The sequence below is a fragment of the Budorcas taxicolor genome, chromosome 16 (genome assembly GCF_023091745.1).
Source record: "Budorcas taxicolor isolate Tak-1 chromosome 16, Takin1.1, whole genome shotgun sequence".
NCBI classification, from domain to species: domain Eukaryota; kingdom Metazoa; phylum Chordata; class Mammalia; order Artiodactyla; family Bovidae; genus Budorcas; species Budorcas taxicolor.
The window spans coordinates 76,942,628-76,968,658 of NC_068925.1; the positions used below are offsets into that span (position 1 = coordinate 76,942,628).

At 44.0% G+C, this 26,031-nt stretch overlaps 1 protein-coding gene across 1 annotated transcript in view; it reads right to left on the bottom strand.

Annotated features, from left to right (window-relative positions):
* Nucleotides 1-17,435, bottom strand: part of ASPM (assembly factor for spindle microtubules) — a 61,385-nt gene extending 43,950 nt beyond the window's left edge. The window contains exons 1-5 of the mRNA XM_052654073.1: nucleotides 17,139-17,435; nucleotides 9,517-9,660; nucleotides 7,873-9,364; nucleotides 1,652-1,756; nucleotides 764-910 (exon numbers count right to left, since the gene is read on the bottom strand). Coding sequence (XP_052510033.1) covers nucleotides 764-910; nucleotides 1,652-1,756; nucleotides 7,873-9,364; nucleotides 9,517-9,660; nucleotides 17,139-17,435 — 2,185 coding nt within the window. The remainder of the gene's footprint in view (nucleotides 1-763; nucleotides 911-1,651; nucleotides 1,757-7,872; nucleotides 9,365-9,516; nucleotides 9,661-17,138) is intronic.
* Nucleotides 17,436-26,031: the final 8,596 nt, after the last annotated feature.

A 26,031-nucleotide genomic window follows, 5' to 3' on the forward strand; every position in this document is an offset into this window, starting at 1 on the left:
AAAATCCTTTAAATATCTGAAGAACACCATGTTTCCATCACATTCCATACTTTGAGTTTTTCTCTTTTCCAGAACTACAGTGAAATATTTTAAAAATTCCTCATATCCACTGGTTTTGGACCTCTCATCATTACATACTTGGCCACAAACATCTTAAACAGGGTCCAGTAGAGACAATATCCCTAACAGGACATACAAGACAAAATGATCCACCAGGACACTCCACTTTACTGATGCAGCTAAGACTGGACTGGGTTTCTAGGCAGCCATGTCTCACGGTTAATGCAGACTGAATCTGTCTAACAATAAAACCCATTCACTGGAAAGGCTGGAAATCACGCTGGCTGATGAGCAAAAAAAAAGAAGTTCAGGACTTACAGCACAAAGCTCTCTCACCTGCACAATAATGAGCATTTGTGTTAATGACCTAGTGTGCTGTGCCACTAACTACACTATGACACACTTGTGAAAGTGAAGTCACTTCAGTGGTGTCCGACTCTGCGACCCGACGTAGCCTGCTAGGCTCCTCTGTCCGTGGGACTTTCCAGGCAAGAATACTGGAGTGGGCTGCCATTTCCTTCTCCAGAGGATCTTCCCAATCCAGGGACTGAACCTAGGTCTCCCACCTTACGGGCAGACTCTTTACCATCTGAGCGACCAGGGAAGCCCAATAAATCTGTACAACTAAAGAATGAAAAAATCATGTTAAAAGTGACCCGTTAAAAAAAGTATTATCTAATTTAAACATTAACTTCATGTTTACCTTCAGAAATATTTGTTTTTACAGTGAAGTCGTCAGGAGTTAATATAAAATTTAGCCACCAAGTGAAGCCCTGTTCCTGCTTCTCCTTCCAGCGTTCATCATAAAATATGTTTTTTGCAGCAAACGGCATTGGATGTCTAGGTATACCTAGGAGTACAGTTAGGTTAAGGCATAAACATTTTCCCTTTAAATTATTATGCAATCTATAGCAATAGACGATCGTCAGCAAGATCACCTTTAAGACACTGAACGACGCTTGCTTTTCTACTTCCTACTGGAAGGAGCTGAAGGCACTGGGGTGTGCTGCGCTGTGCTCAGTCACGCAGCCGTGTCCGACTCTCTATGACCCCGTGTACTGTCGCCTGCCAGGCTCCTCTGTCCATAGAATTCTCCAGGCAAGAATAGTGGAGTGGGTTGCCCTCCTCCAGGAGATCTTCCCAACCCAGGGATCAAACCCAGGTCTCCTGCATTGCAGGCGGATTCTTTACCATTTGAGTCACCAGGGAAGCCCAAGAATACCGGACGGTTAACCTATCCCGTCTCCAGGGAATCTTCCTGACCCAGGAATCGAACTGGGGTCTCCTGCATTGTAGGCAGATTTGCTACCAGCTGAGCTACTAGGGAAGCCCATTTTGGGGTATAAAATGTAGTAAAAGTAAAAGAGAAAAAGTAAGGCAGTACCTCCTGGTTATTTAGAAATCCCAAGAAAAGTGAATCAACTTCATTGAACTCTGAGAAAATATCCTAATTGTTATTGGGACACATACTTTAACAATTCTTCAAGGCTTTTATTCCATTAAAAAAAATCAATTCATTTCCATTTGAAATGTGGCTAATGCTTCATTCAGTATCAGTTTTCCAGAGACTTTAAAGATATTAAACACTTGCCTGCTTTTAGCGCTTTTATGAAGGTCAAGTTAGACTGAGCCACAGGAACAAAGGGTCTTGTCCTTTTGTTTGTTTTAGAAGTAGGAGTTCTGTATCCTAATGAATCTACAATCGTGAGAAAAAGAATAGCATTTTAAAAGTAAAATAAACTCTGCAAATGAACTGCTATCAACTTAAAATTTGCACTCTCCAAAATCATATCCATTTAGCAAATGCTGAGTAACCACTATGTGCCAGGATATGAACTTGGGTAAATAAAACCTATCTCTGTCTGAAAGTTACAGACCAGAAACTACAAAGTATTTTGTGTCGACAGAAGCCATGACTGAGATTGAACCAGCTCACTGTGTGTGTGTGTGCGCCTGTGTGTGTATGTATATATACAACTAGGTGCTGAGAATGCAGAATGGAGAGATGTGGTTCCAGCCCTCAGGATGTTCTGGGTCCAGAACAGAGGAGTAGAAAGACTCACGGTACATTACATCAGAAGTACACAAGGAGCCTGGGACAAGGGGAGGCACCTGAAAGGCAGGACAGCCTCCTGGAGGGAGCATCCCTGAGCTGACCCTGCAGTGGACGTGACATACCAGGAACGGGGCCTCTGACTGAACTGCAAGGTGGTACCTGGAGCCAAGAACACAGACAAGAAAACCAAGACAAAAAAGAGGTTGGAAGAGGAAGAAAGGAATTAAAAAATATGAAAAATGACAGTGATGGCTAGTAGTTGACTACTTGTACCAGGCACTCTCAGAGTCTTGTAATTTAGGTTACTGATGTAGTCAGCACCAGAAATCTATCAGAAGTGCACCATCATCTTCTATGTTTTATGGAGCTTAGAGCAACTGTGCTACTTGGTCAAGGTCATGCATGCTAGTAGGTAGCTGAGCTAGACAGTATGGCTCCAGAGCTTGCACTGTAACTCAGTTCCAAGTACCTGGTGGGCCAGTGAAGGATTAAGGTCCAGGCAGTCACACTGTCACATGTATTTCAGAAGATGGAATGGACAGTGGACTGGAGTCAAGACTAGAGACGGAAGCGAAAAGGAAGCAATCCCAGGGGCCTAAGTCAGGTATGAGGAGAATTTAAAGGAACACAGAAGCGGTGGAGACAAAACCAGAGAAGAGCTGTTTTCATAGCAGAACTTGTAACAGGGCTTAAGGGATAGAGAATAAGAACCCTGATAGGTTCCCTGGCCTCACCCAGTGATGAAGTAGATGGTGGGTGGTACCTACAGGAGGTAGACAGTGTGGGGTACCTACACGAGGTAGATGGTAAGTGGTACCTACAGAAGGTAGATGGTGGTGGCGGGGCGGGGTGGGTGCCTACAGGGAAAGTACAGGAAAGTCACAGAGGAAAACAGCCTGTCCTAACGCAGCTCACTCCCTCAAAGGCGGGTTTCACACCAGCTTGTGCTGCTGCTCCATACAAACCAGGCACTAATATTAATAATAAAGACAGAGGCGGGAAAGCTAAGGCCCAGGGCAGAACCCAGCCCACAGCTGTTTGTGTACAATCTGCAAGCTAAGAAGTTTTCACATTTATGAACACTAGTTAAAAACAAAATAGACCTCCAAACAGTTTTATTTCATGACACATGAAGCCAATATGAAATTCAGATCTCGGTGTCCATAAATAAAGTCTTCTTGGCATGGAGTCACAGCTGCTCATGTCCACACTGTCTGTGGCTGTTTCCCTGTTGGCAATGGCAGGGCCCAGTGGTTGTGACAGACGTCACATGAGCTGCCCAACCTGGATATTTACTATCTGGACCTTCAGAGAAAAAGTGCTCAGCTTTGACTTAGAAGAATTGCAAATCCATGCTAATTGTCAAAATAAGGAATATGCCCACATTGTTACATAATATCTATTAGATTATAAGTTTCTTTCCATCTTAACGTACTTAAAAATATGAGTTCCTCGTTCTGAAGGCTTGCACAAGCCAGTCCCTCCGCCTACAACCATTTTGTTCTGTGTGAGACTTCCTTGGAAATGTCTCATAGCTTCTGGTCATTCCCATAAAGCCAAGTAAAGTGCCCCCACTTCTGCGCTTTCATGATTCCCTGGGCATAGCTCCAAGGATGGGCAGCGGCTGAGGACAGGAATGATGTCTTTTCTCCCAGTATCCACAGAGCCTAGAACAATGCATAGCACACAGCAGGTAACTTATCAGAGTTGAATCAATGCACCTTGAAAAACTGACTTCTTTCTCTGCAGACATTGCAGGGTCCTGCACGTCACTATAAGAACCTGGCTTCCAGTGAGATGAAAGGCCATCGGGGGTATAGAAATGGAGCATGTTAGAATCCAACTGATGACTATTTTAAAAGCATTGCCCTGGCAGCTAAGTGGAAAACAGACTCCAGAGAAGGCAAGGGTGAGGGCAAGATCCAACAGGGGACCTGCAGAGACATAGGCTTGGATGGGGCCGTCAGTGATGGTGAGAAATTGACCCAGTTCTGAATGTACTTGGAAAGAAGACAGAATTTGTTGATGGACTGAATTTAGAATCAGGCAGACTATCTGAATTTACTGAGAAAGGGTAGGAGAGAAACACACTTAGGGACACCCCAAGGTGTGGGGCCTTAGATGAGAGGAGATCATAACAGAAGTGTGTTGGACTGACACACCAGGGAGAGACGTCACAGGACTGGGGATGGCAAAGGACTGCTTTTAGACAAATTAAAGACGCTCACTAGGCAGTCAAGTGGAAATAAAAGACGTTGGATAAACGAGTCTACAGATGAGAGGTCCATCCTAAAGATGTAAAGCTGGAAGGCCTCCATGCAGAACTGAAAGCTGTGAAATGGCCTGAAAGCACTAAGGGAATGAGCAAAAGTGTGAAAAAGTTTCAGTGGTTGAGTCAAATTTAGAGGCTGGAGCGACAGACACAGAGGAGCCCCCAGGGAGGCGGGAAAAGAACCAGGAGGAAGTGGGAGTGGCAGGGTAAAGGGGTCCCAGAGAGAGAGGTTGCCTAATAGTTCAAGATGAAGACTGAGAAATAATCTCTGGATTCAGTGTGGAGGTGTTGATGACCTTGACAAAACAAGGTTTTACTAGAGTCATCAAAATCTGGTTGAAGTGACTTCAACAAAGAGGAGAACTAGAAACAGCTAATAAAAGCATCTTTCAAAGAGATTATTTTTGTTTACATTAAAAAGCACCTTTTAATTCAAGCATAATGTTTACATGGAAAAGTATACAGAATCAGTGAACTATCACAAAATGAACATGTAGGTTCTTTCAAGGAGTGTTGCTTACAAGAAAGCAGAAAGATGCTGGGTGTGAATGGATATGTGGTATCAATGAGAAGTCTTTGTTTTTTTGGGAGATGGAGGTAAGAACAGCACTTTGTGCATGAATCGTGAAATGTGCATGAATTTGTGAAATGACCCAATATGGAGTAAAACCCTGGAGACGTGGGGAAAGGCAGCTGCTAAAACATCGACCATGTAGATGGCTGGGGTCTTTACTGTTACTGTGAAGAGCCTGCCTCACTGGCGCACAGACCTCTCAGGCTGTCACAGGATGGGAGGCAGCAGGGGAAGGGAACACAGTGGGTGATGGATGCTATGGAACTTTCCGCAGCACCTCTGCGTCCTCAGTGAGATAGGAAGCAGGCTGTCGGCTTAGGTGAGGACCAGAGCACCAGCTCCTGAGCCCCCTGCCTGGGGGAACCCCAGCCTGACCACTCATTCCCCGTGATCTCAGGCAAAGACTCAGCTTCTGGATGCGGAGGTTTCCTGACTTGAGCGTGTGCTCATGACAACGTCTACTCAGTCTGACTGCTGTAGGTATTAGAGGAGCTATCAGCAAGGCACTCACAGCGGGGGCTGCGGGGAACGCAGGCAGTAAACACTGGCTGCTTGTCCTCAGAGAGGGGAGGAGGTGCTCGAGGTTTCAGGACCAAAAGGGAGGGGGGCAGTAGTCTGCAGCAGAGAGATAAAGTCAACAAAGCAGGACGACAGAACCGAGAAGAGTTGCGTGCTTCCAGGAGATGAGTGGTCACGTTCCAGCAAGGTGCAGGCACAGAGCTGGCCTGGGAACTGGAATGTGCCAGGCAAGCACGAAGACGGAACAAGGGGTTACTATGAGCCGTGAAGGCCAAGCCAAGTGAGAAAATGATGACAGGTCAGAGGTGAGGGCTGGGGAAATGGAGGCAGATTCATTGGCTTTTAGCGAAAACGCAGAAATCCCAGCAAGGGAGATGCTCTAAGAGCGCGGCCTAAGGAGGCTGTAACTCACAGGCCAGAGTACTGGAAGAATCTCCTTCAAGGATCTTGAAATCATAAAGACGCATCATAAAGTAGAGGTTTTAGAGAAGGTCTTATGAGCCAAATGTAAAAATTCTCAGTCATTTCTCCCTGTAACAAGGAGAACTCAAGGCAGGGTGGTATGGAAACTGAGCTTCAAGTTGTCTGTGGCCCCTTTGCTTTCTTGTCATCTGTTTCCGGGAAGAAAGGAGAAGCAACAGTCTGGAAGCAGGTATGAGACGGTGGGTGGTCCACGGTCCCAGGAGGTTCCCGGTCAGAGGAGCAGGAGAGAAGGCGTGTTCTCAGGAGAGGGCCAGGTCAGGGCGGGAACAGGAGGAGGGTGCATTCAGCAAAGACAGATGGGAAGGAAGGCGGTGAGTCCAGAGCACACGGGCACTGCAGAGAGCTGGGGAGATGCAGAAGGTGGTTCCAACTGGGGAGTGTACAAAGAGAAGTGAGCTCAAGTACTCAGGTGTGACATTTCCTGTCAGTCCTGGAATCCCTTAAAATTATCTGTTTCATAGCCTGTGTGGTTAGTTTTCCTGCCTGGACCCTGACTGGCATCTGAGGCAGTCTGGCATTAGTCCTGACAGTTTTTGAGGCAGACAGGGGTGGGATGGGTGAGGGGTAGGGAAGGAATGGTGAGGTTCCTCCTAAAGGAAAGAGGAGCTCGGGGGCCTTGTCTTCATCCCTGAATAAGGGCCAAGTAAAGGCTAAGGAGAACAAGGTCCCTGGGGGAAGGCCCCCTCTGCATCCCCTGAGACACTGTGATGGGGGCCAGGTGCGCACGGGGCCCTCACTCTGGGGCCTGGACTAAGGGGAGGCACACTCAGTACTTCCCCGGGTGCGATACTTGCAGGGGGAGCAGAGCACTCGGTTGGCAAGACAAGCACGGAGGGACTTCCCTGACGCTCCAGTGACTGAGACTCCATATTTCCAGTGCAGGGGCCCAGGTTCAATCTCTGGTTGGGGAACTAGATCCCACTCGCCACAACTAAGAGTTTGCGTGCCATGTGTCCAGAGAAAGACATGGTCCAAAAGGATACCTGCAGCCCAGTGCTCACTGAGGCAGGTTACAGTAGCCAGGACATGGACACACAGTCTAACCCGACAGAGGGCGGATAAAGAAGACGTGGCGCATACAATGGAGTATCACTCAGCCGTTGAGAAGGATGAAATAGCGTCATTTGCGGTGATACGGGTGGGCCTAGAGAGTGTCATCCTGAGTGAAGGAAGTCAGACAGAGAGGGAGAGATATCTTATGACATCCCTTATATGTGGAATCTAAAAAGAAATCATATCAATGAACTTACAAAACAGAGAGAGACTCACAGACTTAGAAAATGAACTACAGCTGCTGGGAGGGAAGGCATAGTTAGGGACCTTGGAAAAGTTAAGTACACACTGCTCTATTTAAAATGGATGACCAACAAGGACCTATTGTATAGCACATGGAACTCTGCGCAACTTTATGTGGCAGCCTGGATGGGAGGGGAGTTTACGGGAGAATGGATACATATAAATGTACCGCTAAGTCCCTTCAGCTGTTCATCTGAAACTATCACAATGTTATTAATCGGCTATACCCCAAAACAAAATAAAACTTTAAAGTTTCAGGGAAAAAGACGAGTTCGCATGCTGCAACTAAGACCTGATACAACCAAATAAACAAATATGTTAAAATATTTTTTTTAATATAAAGACAAGCATTTTAACACAATAGTTTTTAAAAATTACTGCAGGAAAAACCATGATGAACGAAACATCAAAAATGTAAATAAGAATGAGATCACAGTGATTTCAGAATTCGGCCCTACTCTACATCTGACTCATCTTCCACTAAAGCCAACCGGTGAATGAAAACTACAAGTTGATTCAAGCTTCTCAATAGCAATTTACTAAACCAAAAGAAATAGAAAATATCCCCCATATAAGTATACTTTCATGAAAGATTTTATGAACGAGACTCACCTGTTTTCTTCTTCAGGTTTACTTTCTCTCTGTGGCTAACACGTTTCAAGGAGGAGGTTAGCACTTTGTGTGTGTGTTTAACAGTTGATGTTTTAGATGCCACAGGAGAAAAATGGGTCCTTTTAACTTCTTGCACTTCCAAGCATTCTGTAACTCTTACCCTCACATTTTCATCTCCTGTGTGTCCCTCACTCTTTCTTTTACGAGCAACTGAAGCTGCCTTGCAGGGAGGAGTTACAATGTTTTTCGAGCTCTTAGGTCTGCTCGGTATTAAATCTCTAGTTGGAAGAAAAGGATGAAAATCATCTTTCTCTTTTTGATCATCTGTTTCTTTTTCACAGTCACCCACTACGACATTGAGACATCTTTTTGCCTTTGGTTTAACAGTCTCCGTTTGGTTTTCTACAGCGCAAGTGGGCTTTCTTTTAGTCACAGTGGCAGAAAGTATTGGGCGTCTCTTAATAGGTTTTTCACGGCTGTGACTAGAAATATCCTGAACTGCCGAAAATTTAGGCTGGTTCTGTTTTTTAAAAGTGTAAGAGTTTGACGTCACTTCTAAAGCTTTGGATGCTTCAGAAGTAGCTTTTGGAGATTCTAACTGCTGACATTCAGAAATACAAGGTACAGCTGCGTTTTTTCTCTTGTCTTGAGGAGGCTGTGAGTCCTGAAAACGTCCAGTTGATAATGGCAATTGACATGTTTGCTGAGATATACATATATATGCTATATTATCTTTTAAAAATTGATTTGGGGAGAGAATTGGGTTGACGGACTCTGTTTCTAGATCCTCATTTAGTCCATAGTTATCATTTATGAAAGAATCTGGACTTAGAATTTTCCGACAGATTTCATGTACCCTTTTTGATTCCAAAAGCACAGGCCTTGTATTACCTTTCACAAACATATCTGGTGAGAGGCACTTCACGAATTCTGGTTCATTATTAGATGCATGGTTATTATTCACAAAAGAATCCGGACTTAGAAAATGTCCTTGGCTTTGTGTGATGTTCAAACTTGAAGAATAATTTGGGGTAAGAGTAAGTTTACCGTTCTCTTCAGTTTGACTATTAACATTGTCTATGGAGTCAAAGGAGGTTTCAGTTATGCCTTTCTCATTAAAATGAAAATCTTTTGCAGTGTTGGCACTGTCTGCTTTCTCCAGTTCCCCATTTTCAGAAGCAGGAAGGGACGTGTAGGTCGTAGAGCGACGAACATGAAGTGGCAAGCAGGTCTCCCTGTGACACTCTTGGAAAGCGGGGCTGATAGGTGATATGGGGAGTTTATTTTCTTCAAGGATTAAAGGATTGCTTTCCGGTGGGGAACAGTTTCCATTTGTAGCCAGATTCTCACAGGCTTGTAGCGGGCTCCTAACTTTGTCAGCTTTGGGGGAAACATTAAATGTTTTATTCACATTTTGAATATTTGAAACCTTCTTGTTATGTCTTGAAGAGGCCGATACTTTCTTCTTATTAATAGTATCCCAAAGAGTCCTCTGCAAAAATAAGCAAAACATACAGATTAAGTTGATAACTATTGAATACTACCTGTAAGCAATATTATGAATGTTACTTCAAGAGACCTGCGAACAAAATGACTTTACATATTATTTCCTAGAATAAATACAGAATGATGAAAACTTATTACCTTTTTCTTTTTTGGCTCTTCTGCATTTCCTAGTAATATAGCTTGGTGTTTCAGAATATCATTTACAAGAAATGTCACGGTCTCTCTTACTCGGCCTCCTTTTAACGGTGTCCAGGTGATAGAAACAACAATTTTTTCTTTAGGCTATAACCAAAAGAACACATTTTAAATTACTATAACAGTATTGATTTATAACAACACAAACATGGACTGCAGCCCACCAGGCTTCTCCGTCCATGGGATTTTCCAGGCAAGAGTACTGAAGTGGGGTGTCATTGCCTTCTCCGCATAACAGTAGTGATTTATAACAACACAAACGTATTCTATATTATATACAAATGGGGCTTCCCTGGTGGCTCAGACAGTAAAGAACCTGCCTGCAATGCAGGAGACCCAGGTTCAATCCCTGGGTAAGGAGGATCCCTTGGAGAAGGACATGGCAACACACTCCAGTATTCTTGCCTGGAGAATCCCATCAACAGAGGAGACCGGTGGTCCGTGGGGTTGCAGAGTTGGAAACAACTGAGCAACTAACACCCCCATCATCAATAGAGAGAATACAGTAGAGGATTAATAATTGTTACTCACCAACATTTAACAAGTCAAATATATCTTCCTATCCTACCTCATTTCATTCTAAGGAAAAAGGCTACCAGTAATAACAAAGTTCACAACAAAATAAAATTATAATAACCTCTTAATTGTATATGAAAGCAGTGGAACAGAGAGTCTACGAATCACTTTATTTTAGTTCAGTGGTTTTTAAAAATTTAATCACATTATTTCCACTTCTTTAGACTATGTACAGAACTTCCATTTCAAATATAAATACCTTATATGAGAAAGACATTTTCAGAAAGAAATGTAAAGATGATCAGCTAAATTCTTTGCTCCTCATAAGCTTCTCTAAAGTCCATAGCACCATTATTGATACTCTAGGCCTAGTTTCAGGTATCTAACATAACTATTCTGAATCTCACATCCCTAGGAAGCAGATACTGTCATGACGCATGTTTTATAGATGACGTAATCAAGGTTCAGGAAGCTTTACGAATTCTGCAGCCCAGAGAAACAGGGAGTAATTTCAATTTTCAAATCTTAAGAAATACATTTCATGAGGCTATAGCCACCATGAAGAGTGCTTCTTCTAATGGATCTGGGAAAGGTAAATTAAAAACCTTCTGAAAGTGATCCACCATTCTGGATGCCATTAAAAACATTCATGATTCATGAGAAGAGGTCAAAATGTCAACATCAACAGGGATCTGGAAGAAGTTGATTTCAGTCTTCCAGAATGACTTTGAGGGTTAAAGACTTCAGCAAAGGTGCAGATGTCGTAGAAATAACAAGAAAACTTGAATTTTAAGAGGGAAGAATAAATCCCACTCCACAGTAGATGTTTCTTTACTTTAAACTTTGTATTCCTTTGCTTTTGTACAAGTTAAGAATGTTGCAGGTAACTTGAAACATACAGGAGAGCCCATTCTCAAGGCTCTGACCTTTAAGTGTTACACTTTCCCATTAAGATAGAGATTAAAAAGTTGTAGAACAGAGAACAGCATTTGTCCTGTTAGGGGTTTATGGGAACATCATGACCTGACCTATAGGGACAGCTGCAAGAACAAAGGATTCTGACACCAAGAAGTTTCTACCAACCAACCACATACCCTCCTCTTAAAAAAAAAAAAAAATGAAGATCCACTGTCTTTTTGGTCAGCTGAATTTCCCTATAACTTCACTACTCCTTGCCCCAACAGCTCATCTCTAGGATTATTAGCCTGTTGCATAGTGAGCAGTACAAGTGTGGACTCAGTAACAGATTTAGAAGTATCTCAGGATGTGACTGAAAAGCTGCAGTTTCATGATAAAACTTGAATGGATGGGAAGTTGTTTCCTACGGATGAGCAAAGAGACTGGTTTCTTGAGGTGGAATCTACTCCTGGTGAAGAGGCTGTGGAGATTATTGGAATGATGACAAAGGATTTAGAATATTACATAAACTTAGTTGGGAAAACAGAGCAAGGCTGAAGAGGAGAGACTTTTCATTTTGAAAGAAGTTCTGCCGTGGTGAAACAGTACTGCAGGCTACAGAGAAATTATTCGTGAAAGGAAGAGCCAATCAGTGCAGCATACTTCACTGCTGTCTTACATTAAGAAATTGGCACAGTCACCCCAGCCTTCAGCAACCACCACCCTGACCAGTCAGCAGCCACCAACATCAAGGTCAGACCTTACAACCACAAAACAGGTATAGTTTGCAGAAGGCTCAATTGACTGTTAGTATCTTTTAGTAGCAGTCTTTTTAGTTGAGATACATATATCGTCTTCTTCAACATGAGGCTATAGTACACTTAAAAAATTACAGAATAGTGTATACGTAAATTTTATATGCACTGGGAAACCAAAAAATTCATGTGACTCATTTTTCTATGATTTTCATTCTGTTGCAGTGGTCTGGATGAGAACCCACAATATCTGAGATCCGCTTATACTTAATGGGCTTATCTTTCAAATTTCATTGTCACTGAGTTTCAGATGAAATTGTCTATTTAGGATAAATTCAGGAGTGTGAATTCTTACTACTTGCTTCTCAATTTATACATAATTTTTTTTTTTAATTTAAAAGGGGGAGTTCCTTCTAAAGAAGGAACTATTGAACAAATGGTTATTGAATGCCTAATGGCATACATAGTACCTGACACAGAGGGGGCGTATGTTAAATATTTAAGTGACAAAATTACTGAGTGAATGAAAAACACACATGGCCTCTGGTCTCATAGACACTATATTCTGCTCAATAAAAGAAATGACAAAATCTAAGTAAAAAGATAAGTTCAAAAATACAAGTCCCCAGTACTGTCATCAATGAAACATAAAAAGGTTGAGAGGCACAGCAACAGTGAAGGAAACCATAATTTCTAACTGGCTAATCAGAGATTATAATAATTATAATATTTAAGCCAAAACAAAGTGTAAGAATGAGCTGGACACACAGAGCTAAGTGAAAGTAGCTTAGTTGTGTCCGACCCTTTGAGACCCCATGGACTGTCCATGGAATTCTCCAGGCCAGAATACTGGAGTGGGTAGCCTTTCCCTTCTCCAGGGGAGCTTTCCAACCCAGGTATTGAACCCAGGTCTCCCACACTGCAGGCGGATTCTTTACCAGCTGAGGCACAAGGGAAGCCCAAGAACACTGGAGTGGGTTGCCTATCCCTTCTCCAGGGGCTCGTCCCAACCCAGGAATTGAACCGGGGCCTCCCATATTGCAGGTGGATTCTTTGCCAACTGAGCTGTCAGGGAGAAGCAGTTCAGAAGGTACCAGCACATGCATAGCTCAGGAACCAGAGGGTTAGGGTTACAGTTAGGGCTGCCTCGTAGGACAACCCCAGAGACAGAAGACCAGTGTGGCTTAATAGTAGTGAGAAGGCAAATGAGCTGTGATACATGACGCTGGAGAGAGAAGCAGAGGGCTTCTGTATATCTGAAACCTCTTTAGCAGGTCTAAACATTGTAAACATTACTTAGGTGTACATTTGGCTTCAGAGGTTTTGTTTTGCTTGTTTGCCTGTTTTCTTTAAGGCATACCAAAATGAAGTTCAAGTCTTTTTATCCTTAACTGAAGGCCTAATCCTGTAACCTAGGAGAGTACATCGGGAAAAAAGATGCTCAAAATGTTCCTCCCCTTTCCTCTTTCCTGCCTTCTCCCCTCCATCCACTCTCCCGTGAGGAAGTCCTTCTTTAACCTGTGACAGTCCCTAGACTGAGGCACTGACAGCAAGTCAGTTCTGAGAGACCCTTAAAAGGGATTGATGACTGATACCCGCTTTTCAGACTGTGATGGTGATAGTCTATCTACAAAACTTGACTTTTTATGGAGACAAATACTCTCAGAGGTGTAAAAACTGAGATAAAACATGAAGCATTTTGCTTTTTCCCCTTGGTAAGTCTTCATTTGGATTCCCTACCCATTTCCCCCTTGCTTTCAACCTCTTAGTAACTCAAACAAAACAAATGAGGGAACTGATCTGTTATATATTTTCTTTTAAATACCTTCAGGAATGGCAGTCTATGCATCACTGTTAATCTTTTTGAACAGAAGCATTGCCGAGTGTCTGAGATAAGAGTGATACTATTTTATCTGGATTCTAAGAGAGACTATAGAAAGTCAGGATAGCAATTTAAAATGTGTACTGCTTCTCTCCTTGGGGAGGAAATCTTTAAAAGCTGGGAATCAGTGAACAAAATCACTTGTCATTTCCCTCAAGTCCTAAGATTCTGCAGTCTTTGTTTACACACTCCCTTATTAGTGACAAATCAGAAAATGATAGTTGTAGCCAGTGACAATGGAAGGTACGTGGTTATTAACTGAATCTGGCTCGCCCCCTGGTGGCCATAAGTGCAATGAACAGAACAGTCTCAGAAGCCCAGAGGTGAAGAGAGGGAGGGAAGAGTCAGGTTTGGGGCTGCTGTTAAGCCAGTTCATCCAAGTCTTCCAGTCAGATCAAAATAGCATCACACTCACTACAGACAGAAGAAAGATGGCTTATTTTATTAAAGAAGTGCAAGTGGCCTCGTGTTAGTTTCTACTCATCTGTCACAGAAGCTCATATTCCCATAACTGGCACCAATGAATCTGTTAAACCGTCCAGTTAAATTTTTCACACACCTGGCTACAGGAATCACTTTGAGGGGTTTGTGGAAAGTAAAGATGCCCTGGCCCTCCCCATGTCCTCCTAGGAGTGATGCTGAAGCAGGGTCCTGGTACCTGTGGTTGTTCAAAGCTCACCAGGAGGTAACATGCAGCCAGGATGGACACAGAGCTGAACTCCATTCAGGGTGGGGGTGGTTTAGTCGCTAAGTCATGTCCAGACTCTTGAGACCCCGTGGACTGTAGCCTGCTAGGTTCCTCTGTCCATGGGATTCTCCAGGCAAGAATACTAGAGTGGGTTGCCATTTCCTTCTCCAGGGGATCTTCCCAACCCAGGAATCAAACCTGGATCCCCTGCAATGCAGCCAGATTATTTACCAACTGAGCTACAAGGGAAGCGTTTAATGTGGCAGGTGGTGATTTTAACTGACTATCATTATGAAGACTCAGACCCAAATGACACACCCCCTACATGACAGCCGTTATGGGCAGATTCTAGCACACCAGTATTATCAAAATTTTAAAAAGCATCATTTGGAGAGTAAGAGAAACCCAAACGATTATTTAAATTTTTTTTCCCTTTGTTCTCAATTTTATAAGCTGAATGTCTCACACAGTACCTGGCAAAAAGTAGGTGCATGAAAAATACAGGTTTTAATGTATCATGGGAAAAAAATAGATAAGTACACCAAAAAAAAAAAAAAAAAGTTTTTTCCTTGAAAAGGGCTGTCCATAAATCTGCTCTGCAAAAAGTATCCTGAATGAGTCTCTGGTCCTTCATTCCTTTTCAGGCCTAGATACATTGTATTGTAGACCTATTTTTACACTAACTGTGAAGTCACTCTCTGGCAGGTATAACACTTTACCTCATGGTTCTTGAGATGCCATCTGCATAAAAAAGATCTTGTTTAAAATGCAGTTTTCTGTATATAACCCCAGAGATTTGCATTAGCAAGTGTGGAGTGATGAGCAGAAATCTCCCATATTACAAGCAATCCAGACAACTCTGATGTGAGTGGTTGAGGCATCTCAGAGACATGCTGCTTAGGCGTATGGTGACATGCTAATTCACCAAGGCTGTGTTTTAGATAAGGGATGTTCACTTAGGTATTTTCTACTATTGTGCTTTTCAAAATGCGGACCAGTAGCAGAGGCATCACCTGGGAACTTCTGAGAAAAGCACATTCTAGTTGTCCTCTGCAAATATGGAATCAGATTCTGAGTGGCCCCAAGTATTTTACCCTTAGGTGATTCTGATGCCCTCAGATTTAGAACCACCAGTCTCCTCAAAACATCCCATCCTTCTTGGTGCCTATCTGATGCAGCTTCTCCTTGTTCTTAGAATTTCCCCTCATCCTCCTAACATATGTCTTTAGGAAGGAACCATGCCTCCTGTCTTTGAATCAATATAAGTGAAAGTGTCCGGGATTTAAAGACCTGGATGAGAATCCCAACTGTGTCAATCGCCAAGAATAAAACTATGTGTAAATGTTTTCCACCCTCTGAGCATATTTCCTCATTAAAAATTAAGAATGGAACATTTATTCAGGATACAGTCAAGATCTTTGCTTGAAGCTTTCTCTCATTTGAGCACCATGCACAGCTTTAGCTGGCATTATTTCCAACTAATAAACGAGAAAATAGAGACTCAGAAGACTGAACCGAGCTGCCTAACTCTGATCCACTGCACACAAACCCTTTGACAGTGGTGCCTTATCCTCTAATGTAAATAATGACTCCATGAGTTTGTTGTAAGGATTAAATAAGGCAACAGACTTGAGAACAATTTGTAAAAGGTAAACATTATGTTTGTATGTATTATCTTAGTGGTTGAGTGGAATCAACACACCCAAACCTGAAGCTGAGGGAAACCAACAGGTAATAAAAGACAAGCTTTGTTTTAAAGCAGAAACCATAAAACATCACAAACATATGGTTTAAAAGAACAGTTAACTTTTATAATATAAAAGTATAATTCTAAAAAAAAAATTCAAAAACGTTAGTCCCACAAAACAAAAAAGAATAAGTAGAAGTATAGTGTAGATAGAAAAAACAAGTATTTGTTTTCCCACAAAAAGAAAAGCAAACATTTATAAACTAGAGGGGAAGGGCAGGTTCTTAACTGTAGCTGAACAAGCGCTTAAGTCAATGGACCTCAGCTTAGAGCCATGTATCACTGCTTTAGGAAGCGGTTATTTAGACAAGGAGTGGGACTCTCAGCTAATTTTTTTTTTCTTCTCACACTTTCAAAGGTTCTAACCAATGGAAAGACTACTGCAGTCCAAATAAGGATGTAAATTCTCTAGATTTTGATGACAGGAATGGGAGCTTGACTGTGCCCAATGTAATGCAGAAAAGCTACCCTGGAACTCCTTAAAACGGCAGTCACAAAATTAAATTTGAATCACCATTAAAACTACACTACAGCAAAGGAAAAAACAAAAGATTAAAATAATAAAGTGTGCATACTTGTTGAAAACACCCCTGAGAAAGTGTTTTTGATTTTGTTGCTATTTGGCCAAAACGAAGCTCACCAGAAGAGTAGTTACTCTGACACTCCACGGAGCCAGTTTCCCTTTAGAAACTAAAGCGCATATTAAGATGACTGACAGAAAGCAATTAAAAAACCCTACTCTCATCAGAGTACTCCTGGCAATCTGAAATGCAGACAGGAAAATGGATAGATGGATGAATAGATGAGAGATACGAATATTAATTGTAAACGTGCCATCCACTCCTCTAGAACTGCCAATCTGCTCGAGGCCCTAAGTCAAGGCAGGAATGTGCTCCGAAGGATGCCCGGCGCGGGCGCTGTCACCGCCGGGTCCCCGCCCACCCGGGCTCCTCTTGCCCCGGGGACAGGGGCTCACCAGCGTCTGAGGGAATGAATCACTCGGCTTTTACTCAGGTCCGCTCCTGCCCCTTCCGAGCCCGGCTCCCGGAGCGCGGCGGGGAGGCCGCACCCCGCTCCTACCTGCAGCACGAAGGCGCTCGGCCAGATCGTGAAGCCGCGTTCGGCGGCGGGGCCGCGGGACAGCCGCACGGCGGCCGCCTCCTTGTTGGGGTTGTCCAGGGTCAGGGGCAGCGTCCGCGAGGCTCCCAGGCGCACGTCCCCGAAGCAGAGGAAGGGCGACCTGCAGAAGTGGCTGAGGGACAGGACGGCCGGGGACGCCGCCTCCTCCTCGGCGCGGGGACCCCTCGGCCCCGCCCGCGGCCTCGGCTCCGGCGGGCTCCACTCCCAGCAGCCGCGACCCCGCTGCCAGGTGGCCATCGAGGCCTCTGGGTGCGCCCGGCTGCTCCAAGCGGCCTCCGCAAGAACGCCCACCGCCTCGCCTCAAGGAGCTGTGGGGATCGAGAAAGAACTCGCCCCCTTTCTTGTCCAGTTGCTAGGACCCAGGAAGGCGTCCGGACGCACAAACTCAAACTGGAGAGAGAAGCGAACTGAGAAGAGGTTTTGCCCCGTTTAAAATTCCCGCCTCCACCAATGGGCGCCCCAGGTTCCGCCCACCTTCAAGCGGGACCAATCGGTGCGCAGCAGTGCCAGCCAATGAGAAGCCGGCGCCTTATTTAAACGTGGCGGCGACGGTGACGGGTAGCTCTCGCTGAGGAGACGGCTATGGTAGCTGGGTCTCGGCTGCCTCTGAGGAGTGGAGCTCAGGCTCGGAATACACCTTTCGGTTTTGTGAACAGGTTGGTGGAAGCGAAGAAAGTCACAGCACTTCCTCCGGAAATGCAGCTGTCTTGGCGGTTGCCGGCACGGTCATTCCCTCACAGTACTTTGAGGGAGATCAATGTACTCGCCCGGGATCCCTCCGCCACTTCCTGGGCCCAAAAGGGAGAAAATGACGAAAATGAAAATTAAATGTACAGTTAGTGTGGACGTCCTGATGTCAGTGCGTGGTGTCGGTGCAGCAGCTCAGTAATTTACCTGCGGGTTCTTACCTCGGGATTCTGGGAGCAAAACCAGGTAAACAAACAAAACCCGACATTCCTAGTAATTCATAAAAGGTGGTCTTGATGGGCATGGCCCTCGACAGATCACTTCTCGGTTTTCATTTTAATTGCAGATATCTGATAGTAATGATTGTAGCCTACATGTCACTCCCTGCCAGGGGCTGTGTTAAGCCCTGCATGTATTTATCTCGCCTTCGCTTCCACCCTGGGGGGAAGGGACCGTTATTTGTGATTCACAGAAGAGCGAGGCCGGCGTCCAGCCAGCTGGGAGTGGCGAGGCCAGGAGGGGCACCGGCGGTTCGGCTCCTCTTGCTATCCCTGCTGCCCGCGCTGCCTCTAAAGACAGGAAGGGACTGAAAAATAACCCGTGGATGTGCTTACAGCCACACAGAATACATGAAAAGAAAACTCCCTGAGTGGAAAACCAAAATGAGCAAAGTGAGATCGGAAATTGTAATCACTGACACCCCATTTGACCTGATGTTGAACCCTGGTACCTCAACGATATTTAATCAAACGTGTTTATGGAGGTTTCTTAAAAAATCCTTCAGGACTGATGCACAAGGAGAATGCTACTACATACATTTTTAGCAAAATGTTTAAATGAATGACAAGAACTTTTAAATACACAATTTATATTTATTATTTTGTACAGTGAATGTTACTTATCAAATTAACGTTGCAAATATAGGCCCTGTTAAGCTTAAGTCACTGAAATGTTTGTCTCAACTTTTTTAACATGATAGCAACATATTTTGTTTCTATATGTTCTCCCCTCACAGGTTTCTCTTCATAAAGCAATGCTGTTGATGCACAATTTTTAAAAACCCAAAATGAACTATACTGGATATTTTTTGTTTGCCCTCCACTTCCACCCTTCACCCTTTTCCAGCCTGCTGTTGGCTGTGAGATGCTGGCTGTGTTCTGTATTTGCTGCATCCATAGGTTTCTTACTCTGTGATGTCTGTTTTAGCCAAAGAGGTAAGCCAGGGTACTCCCCCCACCCCAACCACCTTGGGCTGGCTCCATCTCCACATCAAAGTCACAAGTAGCTGGAGAGATGCCCTCTCCTATTGGAGATCTGGGTGTGGGGACACCACAGTGTCACTAGGCCCATGATAAGACCCTATTGCTTGTTTCCTGCAACCCAGACCTCTCTTTGTGAACAGTCCCTTTATTAAGCTTCCTTGAATTACAGTAAATTGGAGAGGGCCAACTATTTCCTTAGTGACCTTGGCTGATACAACAATGGCCTTGGGAAATTGCCTCTTCAGGTAGAATTCTGAATTGAGTTGCTTATAATTGAGGAGCACAGGGGTAAACTCTTACTAGCAAGAAACACACCATGACAATCCAAAGGGTGGGGTAACATCCTGGGTCCTCAGATTATCCACTGGACACTGTCCAAGCTTAGTGTCATCCGGTTTTACCTGACACCCTAGAGAGAATACATAGAGAAAAAGAAAATGAAGGTACCACTAAGAACATATTGAGAACAGGAATGTGTGGATAGGAGCTCTGAAGAAGCCCCTCACTTCCTGTTGTCTCAGGGAACATATGGCCAAGGATCAAGCCCACGTCTTCTGGTAAATGTGGCAGCACTAATAAAATACCCAACCCTGCCAGCCTCTTAGCTAAGAGGATAGAGTGGAACCCTGTGAAAATGTATCTTCAGTTCAGTCACTCGGTCGTGTCCAACTCTGCGACCCCAAGAACCGCAGCACGCCAGGCCTCCCTGTCCATCACCAACTCCTGGAGTCCACCCAAACCCATGTTCATCGAGTCGGTGACACCATCCAACCATCTCATTCTCTGTCATCCCTTTCTCCTCCTGCCCTCAGTCTTTCCCAGCATCAGGTTCTTTTCCAATGAGTCAGCTCTTCACATCAGGTGGCCAAAGTACTGGAGTTTCAGCTTCAACATCAGTCCTTCCAATGAACACCCAGGACTGATCTCCTTAGGATGGACTGGTTGGATCTCCTTGCAGTCCAAGGGACTCTCAACAGTCTTCTCCAACACCACAGTTCAAAAGCATCAATTCTTTAGTGCTCAGCTTTCTTTATAGTCCAACTCTCACATCCATACATCAGTTCAGTTCAGTCACTCAGTCGTGTCTGACTCTTTGCGACCCCAGGAATCGCAGCACGCCAGGCCTCCCTGTCCATCACCAACTCCCGGAGTTCACTCAGACTAGTGTCCATTGAGTCCGTGATGCCATCCAGCCATCTCATCCTCAGTCGTCCCCTTCTCCTCCTGCCCCCGATCCCTCCCAGCATCAAAGTCTTTTCCAATGAGTCAACTCTTCGCATGAGGTGGCCAAAGTACTGGAGTTTCAGCTTTAGCATCATTCCTTCCAAAGAAATCCCAGGGCTGATCTCCTTCAGAATGGACTGGTTGGATCTCCTTGCAGTCCAAGGGACTCTCAAGAGTCTTCTCCAACACCACAGTTCAAAAGCATCAATTCTTCGGTGCTCAGCCTTCTTCACAGTCCAACTCTCACATCCATACATGACTACTGGAAAAACCATAGCCTTGACTACACGGACCTTAGTCAGCAAAGTAATGTCTCTGCTTTTCAATATGCTATCTAGGTTGGTCATAACTTTTCTTCCAAGGAGTAAGCGTCTTTTAATTTCATGGCTGCAGTCACCATCTGAAGTGATTTTGGAGCCCCCAAAAATAAAGTCTGACACTGTTTCCACTGTTTCCCCATCTATTTCCCACGGAGTGATGGGACCAGATGCCATGATCTTCGTTTTCTGAATGTTGAGCTTTAAGCCAACTTTTTCACTCTCCTCTTTTACTTTCATCAAGAGGCTTTTTAGGTCCTCTTCACTTTCTGCCATAAGGGTGGTGTCATCTGCATATCTGAGGTTATTGATATTTCTCCCAGCAATCTTGATTCCAGCTTGTGCTTCTTCCAGCCCAGTGTTTTTCATGATGTACCCTGCATAGAAGTTACATAAGCAGGTGACAATATACAGCCTTGACGTACTCCTTTTCCTATTTGGAACCAGTCTGTTGTTCCATGTCCAGTTCTAACTGTTGCTTCCTGGACTGCATACAGATTTCTCAAGAGGCAGGTTAGGTGGTCTGGTATTCCCATCTCTTTCAGAATTGTCCACAATTTATTGTGATCCACACAGTCAAAGGCTTTGGCATAGTCAATAAAGCAGAAATAGATGTTTTTCTGGAACTCTCCTGCTTTTTCGATGATCCAGCGGATGTTGGCAATTTGATCTCTGGTTCCTCTGCCTTTTCTAAAACCAGCTTGAACATCAGGAAGTTCACGGTTCATGTATTGCTGAAGCCTGGCTTGGAGAATTTTGAGCATTACTTTACTAGCGTGTGAGATGAGTGCAATTGTGCGGTAGTTTGAGCATTCTTTGGTATTGCACATCTATACATGACCACTGGAAAAACCATAGCATTGACTAGATGGACCTTTGATGGCAAAGTAATTTGGATAAAGTTTTAAAGGCTGAGAACTTGTAATTCTTTCCACAAACCTCACTTTCCAGCAGAGTCAGCCTGCTCTGCCAGTCCATTATATTGATATTTGCTAATTAAATCTAATGAACAAGAAATAGCTGTCAGGTACTGTGAGGGTCTGAGATTTTATACATCTAAAAATTTATTGGAACACAGTAAATGAGCCCATTCATTTACACATTATCTGTGACTGCTTTTACACTACAGTTCCAGGAGAAATGGTGTGGCCTCCAAAGTCTAAACTATTTGGTATCTGGTCCTTTACAAAGAAGTTTGCCATCAGGAATCTAATCCAAAGAACCAAACTAGTTGTGATAAGCAAACTTCTGTTATTGAATCAGTGGTGTCCAACAGCTTTGGGCTGAGTGGGCCCAGAGTTCACAACCTGCAAAGATGACTTGGGTCCTGTAATATCTCCTCCTCCCATGCTGTCTACATCTGTACCTTGGGAAGGTGGGGGTGTTCCTTGAGCATTTCATAAAGAAATAAAAAGCCGGGTTAATGGAAGGATGTTTGCCATCCAAGGAGAACCAACCCATCATAGTCAACAAGAGTCTGAAATGCAGTACTTGGGTGTAATCTCAAGAATGACAGAATGATTTCTGTTCGTTTCCAAGGCAAACCATTCAATATCACAGTAATCCAAATCTATGCCCCAACCATGCCAAAGAAACTGAAGTTGAACCCTTCTATGAAGACCTAAAAGACCTAGAACTAACACCAAAAAAGATGTCTTTTTCATCACAGGAGACTAGAATGCAAAATTAGAAAGTCAAGAGATACCTGGAGTAACAGGCAAGTTTGGCCTTCGAGTACAAAATGAAGCAGAGCAAAGGCTAATAGAGTTTTGCCACTGGTCATAGCAAACACTGGCTTCCAACAACACAAGAGAAGACTCTACACATGAACAGCACCAGAAGGTTAACATCAAAATCAGATTGGTTATATTGTTTGCAGCCAAAGATGGAGCAGCTCTATACATTCAGCAAAAACAAGACTGGGAGCTAACTGTAGCTCAGATTATGAACTCCTTATTGTAAAATTCAGACAAATTGAAGAAAGTAGGGAAAACCACTAGACCATTCAGGTATAACCTAAATCAAATCCCTTATGTTTATATAGGGGAAGTGAGAAATAGATTGAAGGGATTAGATCTGATAGACTGCCTGAAGAACTATGGATGGAGGTTTGTGACATTGTACAGGAGACAGTGATCAAGGCCATCTCCAAGAAAAAGAAATGCAAAAAGGTGAAATGGTTGTCTGAGGAGGCCTTACAAATAGCTGAGCAGAGAAGCTAAAGACAAAGGAGAAAAGGAAAGTTATACACATCTGAATGTGGAGTTCCAAAGACTAGCAAGGAGAGATAAGAAAGTCTTCCTCAGTGATCAGTGCAAAGAAATAGAGGAAAACAATAGAATGGTAAAGACTAGAGCTCTCTTCAAGAAAATTGGAGATACCAAGGGAATATTTCATGCAAAGATGGACACAATAAAAGACAGAAACAGTATAGACCTAACAGAAGCAGATGATATTAAGAAGAGGTGGCAAGAACACACAGAAGAACTACTCAAAAAAAAGATCTTAATGACCCAGATAACCACGACAGTGTAATCACTCACTTAAAGCCAGACATCCTGGAGTGCAAAGTCAAGTAGGCCTTCGGAAGCATCACTACGAGCAAACTAGTGGAGGTGATGGAATTCCAGTTGAGCTATTTCAAATCTTAAAAGGTGATACTCTGAAAGTTCTGCACTCAATATGCCAGCAAATTTGGATAACTCAGCAGTGGCCACAGGACTGGAAAAGATCAGTTTTCAATCAAATCCCTAGGAAAGGCAATGCCAAAGAATGTTCACACTACTGCATAATTGTACTCATCTCACATGCTGGCAAAGTAATGCTCGAAGTTCTCCAAGCTGGGCTTCCACAGTACGTGAACAGAGAACTTCCAAATGTTCAAGCTGGATTTAGAAAAGGCAGAGGAACCAGAGATCAAATTTCCAATATTCACTGGATCATTGAAAAAGCAAGAGAGTTCCAGAAAAACATCTACTTCTGCTTTATTGATTATGCCAAAGCCTTTGACTGTGTGGATCACAACAATCTGTGGAAAATCCTTCAGGAGATGGGAATACCAAACCACCTTACCTGCCTCCTGAGAAACCTGTATGCAGGTCAAGAAGCAACAATTAGAACTATACATGGAACAATGGACTGGTTCCAAATCAGGAAAGGAGTACATCAAGGGTGTATATTGTCACCCTTCTTATTTAACTTTTATGCAGAATACATCATGCAAAATGCCAGACTGGATGAAGCACAAACTGGAATCAAGATTGCTGGAAGAAATATCAATAACCTCAGATATGCAGATGACATGACCCTTATGGCAGAAAGCAAAGAAGAACTAAAGAGCCTCTTGATGAAAAGTGAAAGAGGAGAATGAAAAAGTTGGCTTAAAGCTCGACATTCAGAAAACTAAGATCATGGCATCTGGTCCCATCACGTCATGGCAAATCGATAGGGAAACAATGGAAACAGTGAGAGACTTTATTTGGGCGGGGGGGGGGGGGGGGCGGGCAAAAATTAATGCAGATGGTGACTGCAGCCATGAAATTAAAAGACACTCCTTAGAAGAAAAGTTATGACCAACCTAGACAGCATATTAAAAAGCAGAGGCATTACTTTGTCTGCAAAGTTCTGTCTAGTCAAGGCTATGGTTTTTCCAGTGGTCATTTATGGATGTGAGAGTTGGACCATAAAGAAAGCTGAGCACCAAAGAATTGATGCTTTGGAACTGTGGTGTTGGAGAAGACTTGAGAGTCCTTTGGACTTCAAGGAGATCAAACCTATCAATCCTAAAAGAAATCAGTCCTGAATATTCATTGGAAGGACTCACGCTGAAGCTGAAACTCCAATACTTTGGCTACCTGATGCAAAGATCCAAAACATTGGAAAAGATCCTGATCATGGGAAAGATTGAAGGTAGGAGGAGAAAGGGATGACAGAGGATGAGATGGTTGGACGGCATTACCGACTCGATGGACGTGAGTTTGAGCAAGCTCCGGGAGTTGGTGATGGACAGGGAGGCCTGGCGTGCTGCAGTCCATGGGTTTGCAAAGAGTTGGACAGAACTGAGTGACTAAGTCTGCTGAACTGATGTATGGATGTGGGCGGTAGGCCAGATGTGAGTAGAGCTACATTTCATCTTCCTCTTGGGAGTAGATGACAACACTCTCAAGAGCAGGATTTGCATAGCTGCATCTGGTCCATCAAAAGGGAGATGTGAATTGGCTCTCTGCTGACTCAAAGGCAGCAGCCAACAGCTTGGGCAACTGGTCCAAGGTTTGGAAAAAGGAAAATGAAAAGTTGGTGACAAGTAGGTCTGGGAAGGAGAGGTATGTCCAATATAGGGACAGGAAGTTAAGAAATTTGTGTCCCAAGTAAATGCCCATCAGAGAGCATCCATGGCCAAGAAGGAGTTCACAACTCAAGCAAACAAGATAACCTGCCATGCTCAGGTGTCAAGACCTCTTTCCTACTAACAAAGGCCAAGCAGAACCCCAGTGTAACACCCCTACCCAGGACCAGCCAGCTGCCTGTGGTGTGTGGGTTACATTAAACCCCTTCTGTCATGGATGAGGTGATACTGTCCTCTCTGGAGCAGATGCATTTTCTGAGTCAGGAGGCTGTACCTCCCCATGGACCTGTAGAATGCTTCTTCTGGAACCAAAGAATCTGTGGTGGTTTTCAAATGTGTCTAAAATCTGAGCCACTTCTTCAATCAGTTCAGTTCAGTTGCTCAGCCATGTCCAACTCTTTGTGACCCCATGAATCACAGCACGTTGGGCCTCCCTGTCCATCACCAACTCCCAGAGTTCACTCAGACTCATGTCCATCAAGTCGGTAATGCCATCCAGGCATCTCATCCTCGGTCGTCCCCTTCTCCTCATGCCCCCAATCCCTCCCAGCATCAGAGTCTTTTCCAATGAGTCAACTCTTCGCATGATGTGGCCAAAGTACTGGAGTTTCAGCTTCAGCATCAGTCCTTCCAATGAACACCCAGGACTGATCTCCTTTAGAATGGACTGGTTGGATCTCCTTGCAGTCCAAGGAACTCTCAAGAGTCTTCTCCAACACCACAGTTCAAAAGCATCAATTCTTCGGCGCTCAGCCTTCTTCACAGTCCAACTCTCATATCCATACATGACCACTGGAAAAACCATAACCTTGACTAAGATGGACCTTTGTCGGCAAAGTAACATCTCTGCTTTTCAATATGCTATCTAGGTTGGTCTCGGAGAAGGCAATGGCACTCCACTCCAGTACTCTTGCCTGGAGAATCCCATGGATGGAGGAGCCTGGTAGGCTGCAGTCCATGGGGTTGCTAAGAGTTGGACACGACTGAGCGACTTCACT